Source organism: Colobus angolensis, unplaced genomic scaffold (assembly GCF_000951035.1).
Source record: "Colobus angolensis palliatus isolate OR3802 unplaced genomic scaffold, Cang.pa_1.0 Scaffold103, whole genome shotgun sequence".
Classification (NCBI taxonomy): domain Eukaryota; kingdom Metazoa; phylum Chordata; class Mammalia; order Primates; family Cercopithecidae; genus Colobus; species Colobus angolensis.
This window is the reverse complement of record NW_012111253.1, coordinates 2,148,746-2,167,660: the sequence shown is the minus strand read 5'-3', so window position 1 is coordinate 2,167,660 and position 18,915 is coordinate 2,148,746. Positions and strand designations below refer to the sequence as shown.

The 18,915-nt window shown below is 37.8% G+C and overlaps 1 protein-coding gene and 1 pseudogene across 5 annotated transcripts in view; both read right to left on the bottom strand.

Annotated features, from left to right (window-relative positions):
* Positions 1 to 13,496, bottom strand: part of LOC105511718 — a 33,973-nt pseudogene extending 20,477 nt beyond the window's left edge. Inside the window, exon 1 of the transcript XR_001001758.1 lies at positions 13,447 to 13,496. The product of XR_001001758.1 is annotated as a ferritin heavy polypeptide-like 17 (transcript). The remainder of the gene's footprint in view (positions 1 to 13,446) is intronic.
* The window catches only part of PRRG1 (proline rich Gla (G-carboxyglutamic acid) 1), a 109,690-nt gene that overhangs the window by 35,539 nt on the left and 55,236 nt on the right, over positions 1 to 18,915 (bottom strand). For all 4 annotated transcript variants that reach the window (XM_011941931.1, XM_011941913.1, XM_011941940.1 and 1 more), the window contains one exon: positions 13,447 to 13,497. In XM_011941931.1, the coding sequence (XP_011797321.1) occupies positions 13,447 to 13,456 (10 nt within the window). In that variant the 5' untranslated portion in view covers positions 13,457 to 13,497. The remainder of the gene's footprint in view (positions 1 to 13,446; positions 13,498 to 18,915) is intronic.

Here is an 18,915-nt window from a genome sequence, read left to right as displayed (position 1 = left end):
TTAGAAGACAAATGTGTCCTGTGCAACTAAAAATGGCCTTGTGAGTGATCTCTCTCCTGCTGTACCATACCTTGAGTTATTATTAAAGCCTTACGAGAATATACCCCGTCGAATCTTATAAGTCCTTTCAGTTAACCAATGCTGTATAGTTGCTACAATATACTTTTATGATTCATAAATATTTTGGGCATATCATGAGATTCTAAAATTTCAGAACTTCTTCTCAAGAAATGGTCCAGAAATGGTCCTTATTATAAGAACTTGATACTTGTAACACATTTGTGAGGAAACAGCCTTTGCCATAATGTATATGCTTGCTTTTATTAACTTCAACTTTGGTCAAATATATGTTGATAGCTTATCATTACTGAAATTTTAACAACAGACCACAAAGAAGCTCTTAGAAAGGATAGATTACGAAAGAAAAATTACATACATGACAGGTATGTATGTTTAGATAATCATAAGTAACTATAACAAAATATGATTTATTGAATTTTAGGTTGACAGTTTGGGTGGCTATTCAATATTTTACATAATCACTACAGATATGAATGACAGTAATACCTCATTTATGCAGAAATGCAAAAGTTGCTCAAATAAACCCATTCTAATGAACTTAGACACAAGAGACAACCAAGGTCATGCATTACAACTCACCTGATGCTTTATCTACAGGGGAACCTCAACTTCTTACACTAACCAAAGGTCAGTTTCCTCTATGCATGTGAAGGAGCCTGGCTCCTGAGACTTCAAAGCCTCATTGCACATGAAAACTGGAAAGCAGAAGGGACAGGGTGGGTTGAACTAGATCAACATACTGAAAGCAAACAGAAGTGAAAGCTAATTAATCTGAAGGCAAGGGAGAAGAGAGTCAGAAGGTTCTTTGGGGGTTAGAGTAGGATCTAAACCCCAGCACACTGACAGCTCTGAAGGCTATTGACATCAATGATTATGTTTATCATGGTGAATGTGAGTCACCAATAAAGGACTATATGATGTTCAGGATAATGTTCAAGGAGGCAGTAAATTATATAATCTAATTTAGAACTATTTCTATAAAAATATGGTTTTTAAAAATCTTTTAAATCATGTTTAAAAAGGTAAGCATCCGCAATCTGCAAAATATATTTGCTCAAATGGAAAATTTCTTCCCAGCAGAGCTTGCAGTGAGCTGAGATCCGGCCACTGCACACCAGCCTGGGCGACAGAGCAAGACTCCGTCTCAAAAAAAAAAAAAAAAAAAAAGAGTTCTATAATCGGAAAGAATTTCAGAAAGTGGGAGTAGTGTATTGGATCCAAATCCCTTTGGGATATTAATACACAATTTTCCAGCCAAGCAATCACCATACCCCAAACCAACAATAGACGAACAGAGAAAATCAAAAAAGCCCCCACCCCACCCAATCCTGTGCTTAGCTTTATTTTTAAAAAATCTTATGAAGTGTCAAACTCATAATTCTTTGTTTTCTTGCTTATAAGTCATTTTGATACTATTATTCAGTTGTGCCTGCAAATAATGCCTTCAAGCTTTTTTTTTTTCCTGCTAAAATAAGTGTTAAATAGGTACTTATCACAGACTGATGGAAACAACTTTTCCTAGGAAATCAAAGTCTCACACTCTGAAGTAACATTTCACTTACTAAAAACCAAAATTAGGCCGGGCACGGTGGCTCAAGCCTGTAATCCCAGCACTTTGGGAGGCCGAGACGGGTGGATCACGAGGTCAGGAGATCGAGACCATCCTGGCTAACACGGTGAAACCCCGTCTCTACTAAAAAATACAAAAAACTAGCCGGGCGAGGTGGCGGGCGCCTGTAGTCCCAGCTACTCCGGAGGCTGAGGCAGGAGAATGGCGTGAACCCGGGGGAGCTTGCAGTGAGCTGAGATCCGGCCACTGCACTCCAGCCTGGGCGACAGAGCCAGACTCTGTCTCCAAAAAAAAAAAAAAAACCAAAATTAGGCAAACTAAAAAGACACTATTTAAATCATCCTCCTATTTTTACTTAGGAAGGTGGAAATACGTACAATGTCCCAATTTATTTCACCATTGTTAAACTATTTCTGGAAATTAAAAGTTAATTTTTCATAGCTGATATGTTTATAATAATTCAGAATTTATTGTATGGTGATGCTCATGTGCCCCACCAGTTTTGCAAACTTATAGTTTAGTATAGCATATAGTATATGTTTACACAGGAATGAGGGAACTGAAACCCATTCAAAAGCTCATATATTTAAAAAATAATTCGAAGTTGCAGGATTGAGCTAGTGGGAGTGGTAAGTCTAAGAGACTGAGAGAAAAAAATGATTATTAATATATTTAATACCTAAAATCTACCCCCTAAGGACCATATAGTAGTTATGATCATTACCTAAAACTTAAACAAATCTATAGTACCAGAGGCATACAATGAAATACCAGATAACAGGTAGGTTTCCTGGGAAAAGTGTGGATAATGTGCCAGAAATGGATTTCTATATGAGAGATGACAAAAGAGGTAATGTGTGTCTATAAAAGTCATATTCTTTAAAAATAAAACAAACATGGTTCACACCAGAGTGACACTAACTATGTCAGTATGGTATTCGTAAAAGCCAAATTTCAGGGCATACATTCAGATGTCTCTCATCTAATGATTTCATGCTTTGTAAGGAAAAAGGACATAGAGAGAAATAGCACAATATATTCTCCCACAGAGGAAGGCAAAAGGCAAAGTTTTCTCTGAAGGGGTTTTAAAATTTATAACTACTTCTTATCAAAAAGAATTCTTCATGAAATGGCAGATTACAGCAATCAAATAGCAATTCTGCAAATTGAGTTAAAGGTATGGTATTCTAATACATATTTCTGAACCAAGAGCAATGCCTTGCCCACAAGAAACAAACAAATATGGAATTATTAGTCTAATTTGGCATGATTAAGCACACAATCAGGTGGAATCACCAAAACAGGAGAATTCCAAAGACAGCTAGTTCTACTCTTACTGGTGCCTCAATTGTACCGGCAGCAATATCAGTAGTCTTGATGTTTGTGGTTGTTACAACCATAAGATTTCCTTTCTAGTTTATGGACCCTATCTATACTGATTACATTCTATCTCATATAGAAGACTATGGCAATAGCTGTGACTAATAATCACCATTTAATAGAAAATAAAGACAGGTAGATAAAACTCATAAGATGAACTATAGCTTGTAGTGCATAATTTTATGTTGTAATGATTGCTTTACAACTCATCAGTATAGACTGTAGGATAGGTATTCTATGTGATAGTTGTAATCTAGACTCTAGGAGTGGATAACTGTCCTAGTAGGACACATACTACATTTAACCAAAAAGCCACATTTCAAAGGTAGCTACTACAAAAGCATTTGGCTATATTTCTCTCCAGCTCACAATAGAGCATAACGGATTTAAGAAATGGAGTTTCATTGATGAGTTTAGTGCTACTGTTAGTAAGCACTAACATGAATTTCACAAATGACTTTTCACTGGTGAAAGAAATGTTGTTTTTATGTGAATTTGCTCCAGAAATGACAGCAGCAGTCAAGGGTTTGCCTGAACACAGTATAAAAATCTAAAGCCTCTGCAGTTTGTACTCTTAGGAATGGTGGCCAAGACTTGATTCCTAAAAAGCCTCATGTTTAGCTGATGATGTGAAGGATTCTTGATTGCTTTAATCTTACTAGATGGGTTAGCTGAATACCATTGCTAGAATGCTGTCACATATGCCTTAGATGAACTTTTTATCTAAGATGCTGTGGGAGATCCTAAATGAGGAAAGAAATAGGATTTCATAGAGTTTATATAATAAGTTATATGGCAGAACTGTGCCATCTCATTGATAAATGTCTGTGTATAGCAAAATTCGGCCTAAGACTTAGTTGTAAACCTGGTAGTCAAATTGTGGGGAGCCTAGACCTCACATGCCTTTGACTATTGGCAGCTACTGACATTTGCCAAAAAGAATGTAGTAATTGTAAAAGCCAAATTGATTTTGATTATATTCAATAAACTCTTGCTATTGATTCTACATGTACATCAATCCCAAAAGAGGTGGTGGGCTGATGCGTAGAACTCTGGAATCTCATTTGTTTCCAAACTGGACTGTTAACCACCCATAAAATCAGCACATTTTTATTTAGTTTATTTTTTTGAGACAGAGTCTCACTCCGTCACCTAGGCTGGAGTGCAGGGGTGTGATCTTGGCTCACTGCAACCTCTGCCTCCTGGGTTCAAGCCATTCTCCTGCTTCAGCCTCCCGAGCAGCTGGGACTACTACAGGGTGCACCACCGTGCCCGGGTAATTTTTGTATTTTCAGTAGAGACAGGGCTTCACCATGTTGGCCAGGCTGGTGGTCTCGAACTCCTGGCCTCAGGTGATCCACTCATCTGGCTGTGACACATTTTTAATTAATTCATTTATATATACATATACGAGCTAGATGCTTTAAGAAGCCTCTGAACTCAATGCATACTGCATTTCTATTGGTTGAAGTACATGAAATTACAGTTTTTGAAGGCCAAAATCATGACTTCCAGCCATTTCACCTGGTTCAACCTAATACGTGGAGTGTAGGTTCATATGGTTCAACCTAAAACATAGGCCACATTGGAAACACTGGAAGAATTATATACTTCAAAACCATGAAATAGAGAGTGAATGATTTGTCACCATCAGAGAAGCACATAATAGTAGCTATTCCACTAGTTCTTCTATCACTTTCTTTCCTATCTGTTCACACATTAATACAGCCTCAAAATGTGGATGGTAATTAATGTTCATGAGTTGCAGATTTTCAGAACTGAAAGAGATCTGGTAGCTTTCTAAATTTTATTGGTCATAGGATCCCCTGCAAATCAACCTATCATGAAATAAAAACAGATAAAATACAACGTAGTAGAGTTGTTCTGTCTGAAGGAGAGGTGTTATATACCAGGGGCACTTCCTTTTCCTCCCTTCCCTCATGGTGGCCCCTCGGGGGCCCCTTTAGAAGACCTGTGGCTTCACCAAACACATTGGAAACCACTGATCCATCTTAATCCCTTCATTTTACTGACCAGAACACTACACTGAAATCTATAGGTTAAGTGACTTACCCAAAGCCACAGCTACTTGATGATAGGACTAGAACTATACCTTGGTCTCCAGAATCATACTCTGCTCTCCTTTAGACTCAACTTACTTCTATAAAAAACATCATTATATCGAGAGAATGAAAAGACAAACCACCCAGTGGGAGAAAAAATTTGAAAAAGGTACATCTGATAAAAGATTGCTATCCAAAATGTATAAAGAACTCTTAAAACAGTAAGAAAACAAGCATATAAAAATGGGCCAAAGATCTTAACAAACACCTCACCAAAGACGATACGTGAATGGCAAACAAACATATGAAAATATGCTCCACAGCATATGGTCATGTGTTGCTTAATGGCAGGAAACATTATGAGAAATGCATCGTTAGGTGATTTTGTTGTTGTGCAAACATCATGGAGTGTACTTACACAAGCCTAGATGGCATAACCTACTATACATCTAAATACCTAGGCTATAGAGTATAGTCTCATTGCTCCTAGGCTACAAAACTGTATGGCATGTGACTGTACTGAATACTATAAGCAACTTACTGAATACTGTGAATACTGTAAGTAACATAATGTAAGTATTTGTGTATCTAAACATATCTAAACATAGGAAAGGTACAGTAAAAATATGGTATATAATCTTATGGGACCACCTTCATATATGTGGTCTGTCATTGAAGAAAACATCATTATGTAGCTCATGGCTATATATCATCAGGGAATTGCAAGTTAAAACAAGAAGACACCACTACACACCTATTTGACTGGCCAAAATCTAGAACACTGACAACATCAAATGCTGTCAAGGACATGGAGCAATAGGAACTCTCTTTCATTGCTGGTGGGAATGTAAAATAGTACAGTCACTTTAGAAGACGGTTTCATGGTTTCTTACAAAACTAAACATACTCTTACCATATGATACAGCAATTGTACTCCTTGATATTTACCCCCAAACAGTTGAGAATTTACAAGCATCAAATCATGGAAAGACATGAAGGAATCCTAAATGCGTAATACCAAGTGAAATAAGCCAATCTGAGAAGGCTTCTTTCTCTTCAATCTGAGAAGGCAAAATTACAGAGATAATAAAAAGATCAGTGATGGCCAGGAGTGGAGGGGGAGTGGGCAGGAGGCATGAATACGTGGCGCACAGAGGATCTTTTTTCAGGGCAGTGAAACTACTCTGTATAATACTATAATGGTGGGTACATGTCATTCTTTATGCATTTACCCAAACTCATAGAATATACAACACCAAGGGTGAACCCTAATGTAAATTATGGACTTTGGGTGATAATGACATGTCAATGTAGTTTCATTGATTGTAACAAATGTACCTCTCTGGTAAGGGAAGTTGATAATGGGAAGGGATTAAGTGACTGCTTAATGGGAATAGGATCTCTTTTGGAAGTGAGGAAAATGTTTTGTAACTAGAAGGTTGCACAGCAACCTTTAGTACATTTTGTAACTATTTTCCTTACAGCACAGCAACCTTCTGGTTACAAAATGTACTAAATGCCACTGAATTATACACTTTAAAATAGTCAAGTCTATGTTATATAAATTTTGCCTCCATAAAAAAAAAAAAACATCAATAGTGCTAAAGTTGAGAAACCTTTCTAAACTTATATGCCAAAGGTTATTTTCTTCTTTAATAAGTAAATGGCAGAGAGGATTGCATCAAACACAAAAAGCATCAAGCACTATAATGAGTTTTTTAAAAGTAGCCTGACTCTCAGTTCTTTTCTTTTCTAGTGAGAAAAACTTGCCAAGAAAAAATTATGGCAGTTGTCAGCCACAAGCAGATCCATATTACTGCTATAAAATTCTGAAGATAAGAATTTATAATAAATTATTGACATCATCTAAACTAAAGAGGCCTGAATATGTCACCATAATAAAGAGACTCTCAAATCTAATACAGGCAGAAAAATGAAATAATTAATTGACTTTAAGTGGATACCTTCACTTGAACCATAAACCAGGGGAGGTGCCAAATAAAATTAGGCACTTCATTATAAGACAGTTACTTTACAAGGCTTGTCAGTTTGAAGGTTCATTCCCTATTCGACAACATAGAGCTGTACACTCAGTTAAAGTTTAGAATTGGCTTCAACTTAACAATAGTTCAGCAGTGAATGAAATAACTTATGTATTTACTGTGGTGGCTGTAAACCATTTTCCCTTCCACTAAGTCTTGACAACTAGGGGGATATGTTTGAGTTCCTTGGGATAAAGGAGCCCAGCACATGCAATGACCCAGAGAAATTACACAGCTATGTTGTAATAAGAAACAAAGACTAACTGGCAACACTACCACTGTTTCGCTATAGCACGACCATAAAAATTCATTTATGCTAAGACATTAAGGTCATGTTATTATTAAGTACAGAAAATGAAAATGGAAACTGACTTTTCACATTAAGATTTTATAGACCTACAATTTTCTTCTAAGCTAGGTAGGTAAGACCTATTTCCAAAGACTAAATACTGGAAGAGGAAAAACAGAAAAAAAAATGCTAAGTTATCTTCACATTTTATTTCGGATTATCCTCCACAAATAAGACCTGCCTGATTGCAATCATTAAGCTATTCCAGATATTGCTATGTATATAACAAAGCAAAATTAATCCTTTTGAAACTTCACGGCTAAGTATTATTCCTATTTTGTGGAAGATGTGTAAAAGCAGCTAGCTCATGGTTTGCTATTATCAAGACAACATGAACTTCTCCCAGAAGCTCAGTTTTTAAGGTAGATAGTGAAAATAGCCATTAATAACTTCATATGAGGCTAGCAGATACCACAATTTGCTTCTACAGCACTTAGAAGATTCAGTAATAGAAATGTGTTCTGAGACAGAAAAAAATTCAAATGGAAAGTAGCTATATCTTTAAAACACAAATTCTACTGAAACACTGTTAAAAAAACAATAATCACAAAATTTTTAAGCAAGAAAACTGAAAAATATTCATTGTAGATAAAGATAAGACTTACTGGGAGTACTGGGCCTTTTACCATTTTATCATGAATATACCAGTTGGTCAGAGGAGAAATGAAAAGGTAAAATATAGTTTCAATTCCCATCTGAAGATGATTAAAGATAAATACCCTAGAACAGTCATCTGGTATCCATTTGGGATTGGTTCCAGGACTTCCACGGATACCAAAATGCTCAAGTCCCTTATATAAAATGGCATAGTAGTTGCATATAACCTATGCATATCCTTCTGTACACTGTAAACCATCTCTAGATTACTTATAAAACCTAATACAAGGTAAATGCTATGAAAATAGTTGTTATACTGTATTGTTTTATTTGCATTTTATTGTTGTATTCTTATTTTTTTGTTTTTTTCTCAAATAACTTCAATCCACGGTTGGTTGAATCTATAAATGTGGAACCCACAGATATGGAGGCCTGATTATATTATAATATTTTGTGAGCCTATATATACACATTTGTAAAATCCTCACGTTCTCTTTGTAAAAATGTTCTCTACTAAAATTTTACATATAGTTTTATTTATATATGCTGTTCATTTTTGAACCAGTATCTCATCTTGTCATCTCATGCTATTCTGGTGCTCCATGATGCATTATATTCCTCGTGTCAACAAAAACCACAAAGATAAAAACTCATCAAATGAGTGAGTTTCACATAGGCCAGGTAAGCAGCAAAAGGCCCTTTACTTTAGGCACCTTCCCTTGTGGACTGTGTAGCACAAGCTTCTGAACTGAATTGTTTTGTTACCTACTATGGTCACTGCCAATCAGTGTGGCTGCCTTTTGAATTACCGCAGACATGGACCACTGCTGCTCAGAGGATTTTCATCTTTGAGGCACTCCACCATCTGATACACATGTATTTTAGCTGTTACCCTAAATGTTGATGAACAATGAGCCATTTCCCTTTGCCTTTCTGTTCAGTCCCTCATGATATATGAACACTGCAGATATTAAAAAATAATTTCTTCTATACCTCTCACAGCAACAGACAGCTCTTAAGTTTTTAATTGACTTACACACTACTGATTAAGATATTCAGAATATGGTTTATTGGAAGAAAAAAACTGGATGTGACATAAGAAGACCTAGATTTGCATTTTGGCTCTCCATTAGTAGTCTGTGGATTATAGATAAGACTTTTTCTTATGAACCTCAGTTTTATAACACATAAAATGAGGATAATAATTCCTATTTACATCATAGGGTTGTCTTGCAACTCAAGATAATGCAGAGGGAATATCTGTGAGTTATAAAGTGCTCTACAGAAATGTGTTAATATCAGAATAATTACAGATTCTTAAGAGTCCCAAAGACTAAGCCCTGTTTAAGAATTCATACATAGTAAATGAGATTTCAGTGTCACACACAATGGACACTGGTAGTAGTAGGCTAATAAAAAATTAAATATACAAAGCTGTTCACATCTTCCCCACCTCAAGATTTAAATTTTGTTTATAATCCTTCATGTCACATAAACGAATGATTCTTCTAACACATATGTACAAATAACTTCTTCATCTAGTATCAAAGAATGCTAAAAGAAATTCACCTCAGTTTTAATTTCTCACCTAAACTGTACAGTTATCCAACTGTGTTTTTTGTTTTCATGCATCCTTAATTTATGTAATGAGACTAGTGCCATATCTTTGTAATATTTTTCCTCTGTGTCCCTCTGTATGATACATCGGGCTACGTTTGTGAGAATCTTTGCCAAATGCAGGGAAAATTTCATTGTACAGTGCCAGAAAAGAGAAAAATGAGCATACAGTAGCATCTTTTTCTCCCCAGTAACAGTGTCAGCAATTAACAAATGTAATCAGGCAAACTAAGCAAAGCTTAGAGAGTAAAGGATAGAGTCTCTTTGAGATTCAGGATATTACAAATGCTTTCAAAGTGGTCAACACAGTGAAAATGCTATCACAAGCTTCTGTATTTGTAAAAGCAGCATTCTTTGAAGCACTTCCCTTATCTCATCACCAGCTTGGAAACATGCCTATCTTTGCAGATTACATTACCATGCCCTGTTCTTTGGCAAGAACTACAGTTGACTCTTGAACAACACATATTTGAACTGCACAGGTTAATTTATATGCAAATTTTCTGCAGTCTCTGCCACTCCTAAGACAGCAAGACCAATTCCTCTTCTTCCTCCACTGATTCCATGTGAAGATGACAAAAATGAAGACCGTTATGATGATCTACTTCCACTTAATAGTAAATACATTTTCTCTTCCTTATGATTTTCTTAATAATATTTTCTATTCTCCAGTGTATTTTATTATAAGAATACTGTATGTCATACACATAGCATATAAAGTATGTGTTAATCAATTGTTTATGTTATTGGTAAGGCTTTCAGTCAACAGTAGGCTAGTAGTAGTTAAGTTTTGGGGGCATCAAAAATTATACATGAATTTTTGATTATGCAACAGAGTCAGCATCCCTAGCCCCCACATTGTTCAAATATACTAGTTGGCTGACCATTTGAACAAAAAGTTACTGAGACATCTTCTAAACTAAGCACCTAATAATAGTCCCTTTGCTAGTGACCTGATGAGCAGTCTAAAAATGAATAGAGGAAATGAGAAAGAATGGGTTTCCTTGTCTCAGTGCAGCTCTCTCCTCTATATGGCTATGGCAGTATCCAACAACCACAGCATTCTCCAAATCCACTTGAAGCTTTTGGGATTGGGTGAGGACCAAACATGATGTGCTAATGTTATAGGAGTTACTAAGAAATTATTTTAGGCAGATAGATAGGAAAAGGGGTCCTTGGGAAGTTTTTCTTTCTTTTAAAGCAGCTCCAGAAACGTTTCTTGTCTAGCAGGAACGCCCAGGCTCTTAGAGTTGGGCCGGCAAACTTTGATATGCAAATGCTGGCCATTGGAAACTGGTCCACACAAACATGGCCATTCCCACCATCTTCTTCCTCTTGCCCCAACATGTTCCTGGCAACGTGGCCGTCCCCACATATCCCCACGTATGTAGAACATCATGGTGCCCTACATTTGCACATTAAAAAGCTAGAGTGGGAGGGCCAGTTTTCTCACAGGCTATGTGAATGACATACCTGGTCAAACCAATCCCCTGAGCCCTATGCAAATCAGACACTGCCTCCTCCAGCCTCCTCATATAACTGGCTGTTTTTCCACCACACTCCAGGTTTCCTCTCTCAACTAGGAGCCCCTCTCCCTCTGTCTCTGTAGGCGGGAGCTTCTTCCTTCTTTGTTGCCTATTAAACTCTCCACTACTTAAAACCACTCCATGTGTGTCTGTGTCGTTTTATCTAACTCCGCGTGAGACTAAGGACCCTGGAGTTCCCCCAGCCATTGGAGTTGTATCACTACTCTGGAAGCTTCCATTGACAGCTGATTTGTGGGCAGGCCGTGGCACAGATTAGTCCCAGAATTACGAATAGTTTTTAAAAATTTTATTTAGTTTTAAAAATCCCAAACCATCAGAGATTGCCATCTTTTGTGAAGATTTAGAAAGAACCAGAATAGCCAGGCCTAATCAATTTCCAAGGCAAGCTCTGGAGAAAACAGGAACAAAAGCTGATTCAGCAAGATTCAAGAAGATACTTTCTGTGATTGATTCATAATCCTTGGGACTTCCTACCAGGGCCCATACAAGGGTGGGGCAAGCAAAATGCAACAGAAGAAGGAACTCTCAGTTGTTTGCATGACTCAAGTCCCAGTCATGCTGCCTACAGAATCTGGTCAAATAACTTCATTTTTACCCATTAAAAAAACAATGAAGATATAGTTAGTCAGTAAGGACAGTAATGGGCAGATCCCACTGCTGTATTCCATTACACTTTAGAACTCTCAAAACACTTTTACATGTATTATCACATTATGCCAACCACAACTTTCTGAGGCTAGAAGTGCAGAATGTATTAATCCCACCTCAGGGATGAACAAACAAGCTTAGGGAGTTTCTAGGATTTGGTCAAGGTAGTAGAGGTAGAACTTGAATTCAGGCCTTTTGTATCCAGTATTCTTCTCACTATACTATACCACACCACACACCAAATCTTCCTCTGAGATCCTTCATAGCATTCTAATTTTATGATTGTGAAAATTAATAAAATTTAAAAGCTGTTGGAACCCCCCAAAACACTTTAAGCCTTGGGAGAGATGTGACTGTGGTTTCAGTCACATAACATATTTTGCAATTCTGCTTCTTAGGTTATAGTTTAACACTCTTCCTCATTGCTGTTGTTTTGTAAATGAATAGTAAAGACCAGAGGCCAGACCTCCCACTTTCAGTCACTGATCTTTGCTACTCTTCCTTTATTATCCTGTACCTAACTCAGATCAGATGGTGCCCCAAACAGAGACTCCATGACAATCACATCTTCAGTGTGGAATGTTAAACATACCTTTCCCAAAAGAAAAACACCACCTTGACTAATCAGAGCATTGTAACTATGCAGTAAGCCTTACATAGAAAGATGTTAAAATTCTGTTAAAATATCCTAAACTTTGTCTATTCAAGTGATCCCTAAACTTCTACAATTGGAAACAGTGATTTCCATTCTTTGGAATCAGTGCTTTCCAGACGAGTCCGTCCTCAACCTTTGCACTTGAATAAACTCTTTAAACTAGATTCTGACCCTTTTGATTATTTTAGGTTGCCATGATATACATTAATTAGAATTATTTATGAAGTCCCTCTGGTGGCTGCTTAATATTAACAAGGAAATGAACTTAAATTTATCTGTTGTCCACTGCCCATAAACAGCCTTATGAGAAGGCAAAAATAAACAAAAGGAATTCATCTAATGGTTCTTAATGCTGGGCTTTAAAAAAAAAAAAATTACAGATCAGCCTCACAGATGATTATTTTTACTACTTTCACTGGCTGCATAGTAGACTCTTTATTTTATGTTACTAGCATGAAAACAGAAAACAGAAAAAAGTTGTAAAGAAGCTGGGTTTGGGGAAGGTCTATATATATAGGTATATCTATATATACACTATATATTATAGTATATATATCTATATATACACTAATACATGTATACACACTATATATTAGTATACATATAGTATTATATATATTATATAGTATATATACTAATATATATACACTATATATATATTGATCCATCTCTCCCTGTACTGGGAGGTCTCTACAAAAGAAGAAAATCAAAGATCCAGAGAACAAATGTGGTTGATGATCCTTCTCTGCAAAGCCCTGCTTCAGACAAAAACTTTTTAACACTAACAAGAAATACAATTTAGGTGTCCACAAATATACTATGAGTTAGAAATTTAATTTCCTGACTATAATAGCTATGGAGACAGTCTAAATTACTTAAAAGGGAAGAGAAACTTACCCCTCCCCATGTTTTCTTGTGGTTTCTGGCAGGTCCCTGGATGACGATTCCCTGTACAAAACAGAGCACATACACACAGTCAGATTGATAGAGGCTGAGTGGCTACATCAGATAAGCTCCAGTACAGCTGATGTGGTCAATGTGAGCATTTCATTTCAGTACATTCCAATCTTTCTCCCTTACATAAATGTTTTCTCCCTCACAAACAGATAATCTAACCTCAGAGGACAGAAGCACAATATTCTGGAAGCAGGGGCTCTATATCAACTAACTATGACCTTCTTTATCTGGTACTAGTTTCTATCCATGCCAAATAACAATCCTCAAATTGGTCACACATTTATCTCTTCAGAAAACAGCAATATCAACACAAATGGCAGACAAAAATCCCAAAAGGCCCAATGCTAATAACCAGGCCAGCAAGTTACTAGCTTTCCTGTCTCTGGCTTCCCTTCAATATCATTCTGTGACAAATTCAATAGCCTTTATAGTGTAACATTTTCCCAAATGGTGTAAAACAACAGCATCCCTAATCACATTAGCCCTGAGGCAAAGCAGCCCACAGAGTTATTTCCAATAAAGAGTATGAATCAATGACCATAAACTACTGACAACAGAAACTCTGGAGAAACAAAAAACATACACTGCAATTATAGAGAAAGGGTGTACACAGGGGAGCAGAAATTGTTTCCAAAAGATGAAAAAAAAAACACCTCATACATATACAGAAACCAATTCATATCATAATGCTTCATATTCTCACAGGGTTCAATCATACAGCTATCACGCATTTATTATTCACTTGTCATGTTCCCAATATGAAACTAAGCACCTGAAAGGTAAAGCTATAAGACATAAACTATCAGTCCATTAAGGAATCTATAACCTACTTGAAGTTAAGCAGAGACCATTGAGGAAAAAATATTAGACTGAGACCTGATAACCAACTGTGTGACACCTGATCAATCATTTTCTATTGTAAATTCTTTGCAAAAGGAGGAGGCTTAACTATATGAGTTTTCCCAAATTATTCTCCACAGTGTCAGGCCTCTGAGCCCAAGCCAAGCCATTGCATCCCCTGTGACACCCAGATGGCCTGAAGTAACTGAAGAATCACAGAAGAAGTGAAAAGGCCCTGCCCCGCCTTAACTGATGATATTCCACCACAAAAGAAGTGAAAATGGCCTGTTCCTGCCTTAAGTGATGACATTACCTTGTGAAAGTCCTTTTCCTGGCTCATCCTGGCTCAAGAAGCTCCCCCACTGAGCACCTTGCAACCCCCACTCCTGCCCGCCAGAGAACAACCCCCCTTTGACTGTAATTTTCCTTTACCTACCCAAATCCTATAAAACGGCCCCACCCTTATCTCCCTTCGTTGACTCTCTCTCTTTTCGGACTCAGCCCGCCTGCACCCAGGTGATTAAAAAGCTTTATTGCTCACACAAAGCCCGTTTGGTGGTATCTTCACACGGATGCGCATGACACACAGCATGTTAAAAAGTGTGTTATTCAAAAACAGGGCTCTTTGATCTGGTAATAGGGCAGAAACTAGTCCCAGATAAAGAAGGTCACAGTAAGTTGAAACAGAGCCCATGCTTCCAATGTAGGAAATACTGACTTAATTTAATCAGGTCTCTTTATTATAAGACTTTTCAGAGCCTTTAAAATGCTACTGAGCAATGGGACAGAAGTACAGTCTCAAAGTATTTAGCTATACAGTCCTTTCTGTAAGCAACGGGCATTTCTCAGGAGTCTTGTCCTTTGGCGCTCATTTTGGAAAACTGGACAAGATAACTGCCAAAGTTTCTTGCAGCTCTGAAATTCTATTATTTTCTAACAATGCATTAATCATATGGAACAAAATTAGCATAAAGTGACTCAAGAAAGAAGTCAAGGGGGCTGGATTCTCAGATAATTTTGGAGTTTAAAGGAACTTTAGAAATCATCTAATGACTTCTCATCAACGCATCTTTTTTGAAAGCAGCAGACAGTCCTCAAAAAATTTTATGCAGACCACCAATATATAAAAAATGGGTTAGGGTGGAACTCTTCAGGCAGAATTGGGGTGGAGGGTTGTAGTCTCACCCATTGAGATTTTTTTCTGGAGGTGACCTGGACATACCTAATCAGAAACCTAGCACTCTAGGAAGCACAATTTGAAATCCAGTGACTCCTGACCCTTCAAATAAAGCTATTCTGGGAAACCTTTAGGAAAGTGTTAGAACTCATACCTTTTTACAGGAAGGTTCTCACCCTTCCCAAGTATCATCTCAATTTTAACTGTAACCCATTCAAAGCACATAAATGAAATAATCATTATGTCACCATAACTATAAAACCATCCTTACTCCAGGAAATACCAAAAGAAAGTTAATATACTAAAATGTAATCCATGTACAAATGAGAAGCCATGAAAGAGTTAAGCAGGGCAGTGATACAGCTAAATTGGGATTTTAAGAAGACACTTCTGGCAGCAGTAGGGAAAGGAGATTTGAAGTATGAGAGTGGCTTGACCAGGGACAGTGATATCAGAGATGCTAGGTAAATCTGGCAGGACTTCTCGTATTTTATTTCTTGTTTATTCTTTAATATTTAATAAAGTCTTTTAGAAAAGAATCAAGCCTATTTCAGTTGTGTTAGGAGAAACCACAAAGGAAACAGCTGTCAGGCATGGGCCAGGATTTTCAAAGAGGAATTGCCGCTCCAGAGGTCAGCATGGTGGAAACAACAAGCATCATTGGAGGCAGCTATCTTCCAGGGGAAGATAAAACCAAGGAGGCAAAAATCAATACTACATGTCAGCCACCTCATCTAGCATTTCAGTAATAAACCTCCAAAGATCAGCATCTTATTTTAAATAAGACAATTTTCTTACAGAGATAAAAGGCTCAAGGCCTACTACCCATATCACCTCAAACCGCAAACTCCCCCAGGCCCAGGTTACCTCCTTGCTTCTTCTGATGTCATGATCTTTCCATTCTGATCCTCTGCTGTTCTAGTCTCTGGTCTCTTCTTTCAGCTAGTGTTTGTGTGTATGTGTGTGTGTGTGTGTGTGTGTGTGTTAGTTTTTATACTTCTCTAAGCAGTAGTATTTATTTATGATTCTCAGTCAGGTCCCCATCCCAAACTAAACATTACTTCTAAAATAACGGCAATACACTTAAAAACAACAATAACAACAAAGCAGTTTTTAGCCAGACATTAGAAAACCAAATAATCTTTGTTCCACGGATTAACCCACCCTGGCATTACACGCCCTCTACAACCAGATTCCACCTTCCTTAATAGCTATACTACACTCCAGCCAAACCAGCCCCTACTCATCCCTTAAATATGTTTTGAACTGGTCCAACTCTTTGCCTCTACTCTTTTCCTCTGTATTATCTACTACAAAAATTCCATTCATCCTTCAATATCAATAGTGATACTTTCCCTCATTACCTGAGTAGAAAGTAATCTCTTTTTCCTGTGAACTCTCATAATGCTACCTCATCCAGATGTTAATATCTTATAGTATCTATCAGACTAATTCTCAAAGGGTAAGCAATTTGTCATCAACACCTGTATCTAGCCTGTGCAAGGCACTAGATCATTCCCAAAGAGGATTCTAGTGGTGCACACAAACCAGACTTAGAGGAAGTTCATTTGTGCTTAAGTTTCCCTTAGTATAAATGAGTGCTTCAAACTCCAGTAATTCACATACCACCTTAACCAATTTGATGAGTTGTGCTTAATGTATCTGTTGTGTACGGTTACTTAATGTTTCTTTCCATTAAGTTACTTTTTAACTTCAGTATCCACTTTAGCGCTGTCCTATAAAATACTATGCAAAAACATGGGTTTGTCATGTTCTATATTTTCTAATGTATATAGAATACATAACTATTAAAGTTATAGAAATGTTTCCAGGTCATACTTAGATATTTAAAGCATATCACAAGTGGTACATTTTGTGGAAGACTGTTCTTTCCTGTATTCAGTCAATCCAAAAATATTTGGTGAGTGTCTTTTATTTGCCATATGCTGTTTTATTCTTCAGAGTAGTGGTTCTCACATGGAGGCAATTTTCCCCCGAGGGGGCATTTATCAATGTCTAGAGGTATTTTTGTTTGTCACAACTGGAGACGGGTGCTGCTGACATCTAGTGGGTTGGGGCCAGGAACTGCTAAACATCCTACAATGCACGGAACAGCCCCTACAATGCACGGAACAGCCCCCTACAAAAAAGAATTAACCAGTCCAAAATGTCAATAGTGTCAAAGTTAAAAAACCCTGCCTTAGAGAAAAAATTGGCAAACAAGACAGACAAATTCTCTGCTTTTTTTTTTTTTTTGAGTTTACAATTCAGTAACAATGTTATACGTGATACTCTCTTTCAGTATTGTATTAGTCTCTTCGTTGCTGATAAAGACATACCTGAGACTGGGAAATTTACAAAAGAGGTTTAACGGACTTATGGTTGCATGTGGTTGGGGAAGCCTCACAATCATGGCAGAAGGCAAGGAGGAGCAAGTCACGTCTTACACGGATGGCAGCAGGCAAAAAGAGAAAGCTTGTGCAGGGAAACTCCCCCTTATAAAACCATCAGATCTCATGAGACTTACTCTCTATCACAAGAACAGCACGAGAAAGACCTGCCCTCCATGATTCAATTACCTCCCACTGCGTCCCTCCCATGACACATGGGAATTCAAGATGAGATTTGGGTGGGGACACAGCCAAACCATATCAAGTATATTCAAGTAAGAGTCAACAATCTACAGTTTTCAGGATTTCTTCTCTGTGTGCATTTCTTGTACATGGAAGTCATATTGGCACCGAACAGATTTCCAGTATCACAGCTTTTTTTTTTTTTTTTTTTTTTTTGAGACGGAGTCTCGCTCTGTCGCCCAGGCTGGAGTGCAGTGGCCGGATCTCAGCTCACTGCAAGCTCCGCCTCCCGGGTTTACGCCATTCTCCTGCCTCAGCCTTCCAGGTAGCTGGGACTACAGGCGCCTGCCACCTCGCCCGGCTAGTTTTTTGTATTTTTTAGTAGAGACGGGGTTTGACCGTGTTAGCCAGGATGGTCTCGATCTCCTGACCTCGTGATCCGCCCATCTCGGCCTCCCAAAGTGCTGGGATTATAGGCTTGAGCCACCGCGCCCGGCCCAGTATCACAGCTTTTAAAATTGTAAGTGAAGACTTTATTGATCTTTATACTGTTCCTACAGTTTAGAAATGACAACTTAGGCCGGGCGAGGTGGCTCACGCCTGTAATCCCAGCACTTTGGGAGGCCGAGGTGGTCGGATCATGAGGTCAGAAGATCGAGACCATCTTGGCTAACACGGTGAAACCCCATCTCTACTAAAAATACAAAAAAAATTAGTCAGGCGTGGTGGCAGCCGCCTGTAGTCCCAGCTACTCGGGAGGCTGAGGCAGGAGAATGGCGTGAACCCAGGAGGCGGAGCTTGCAGTGAGCCGAGATCGCA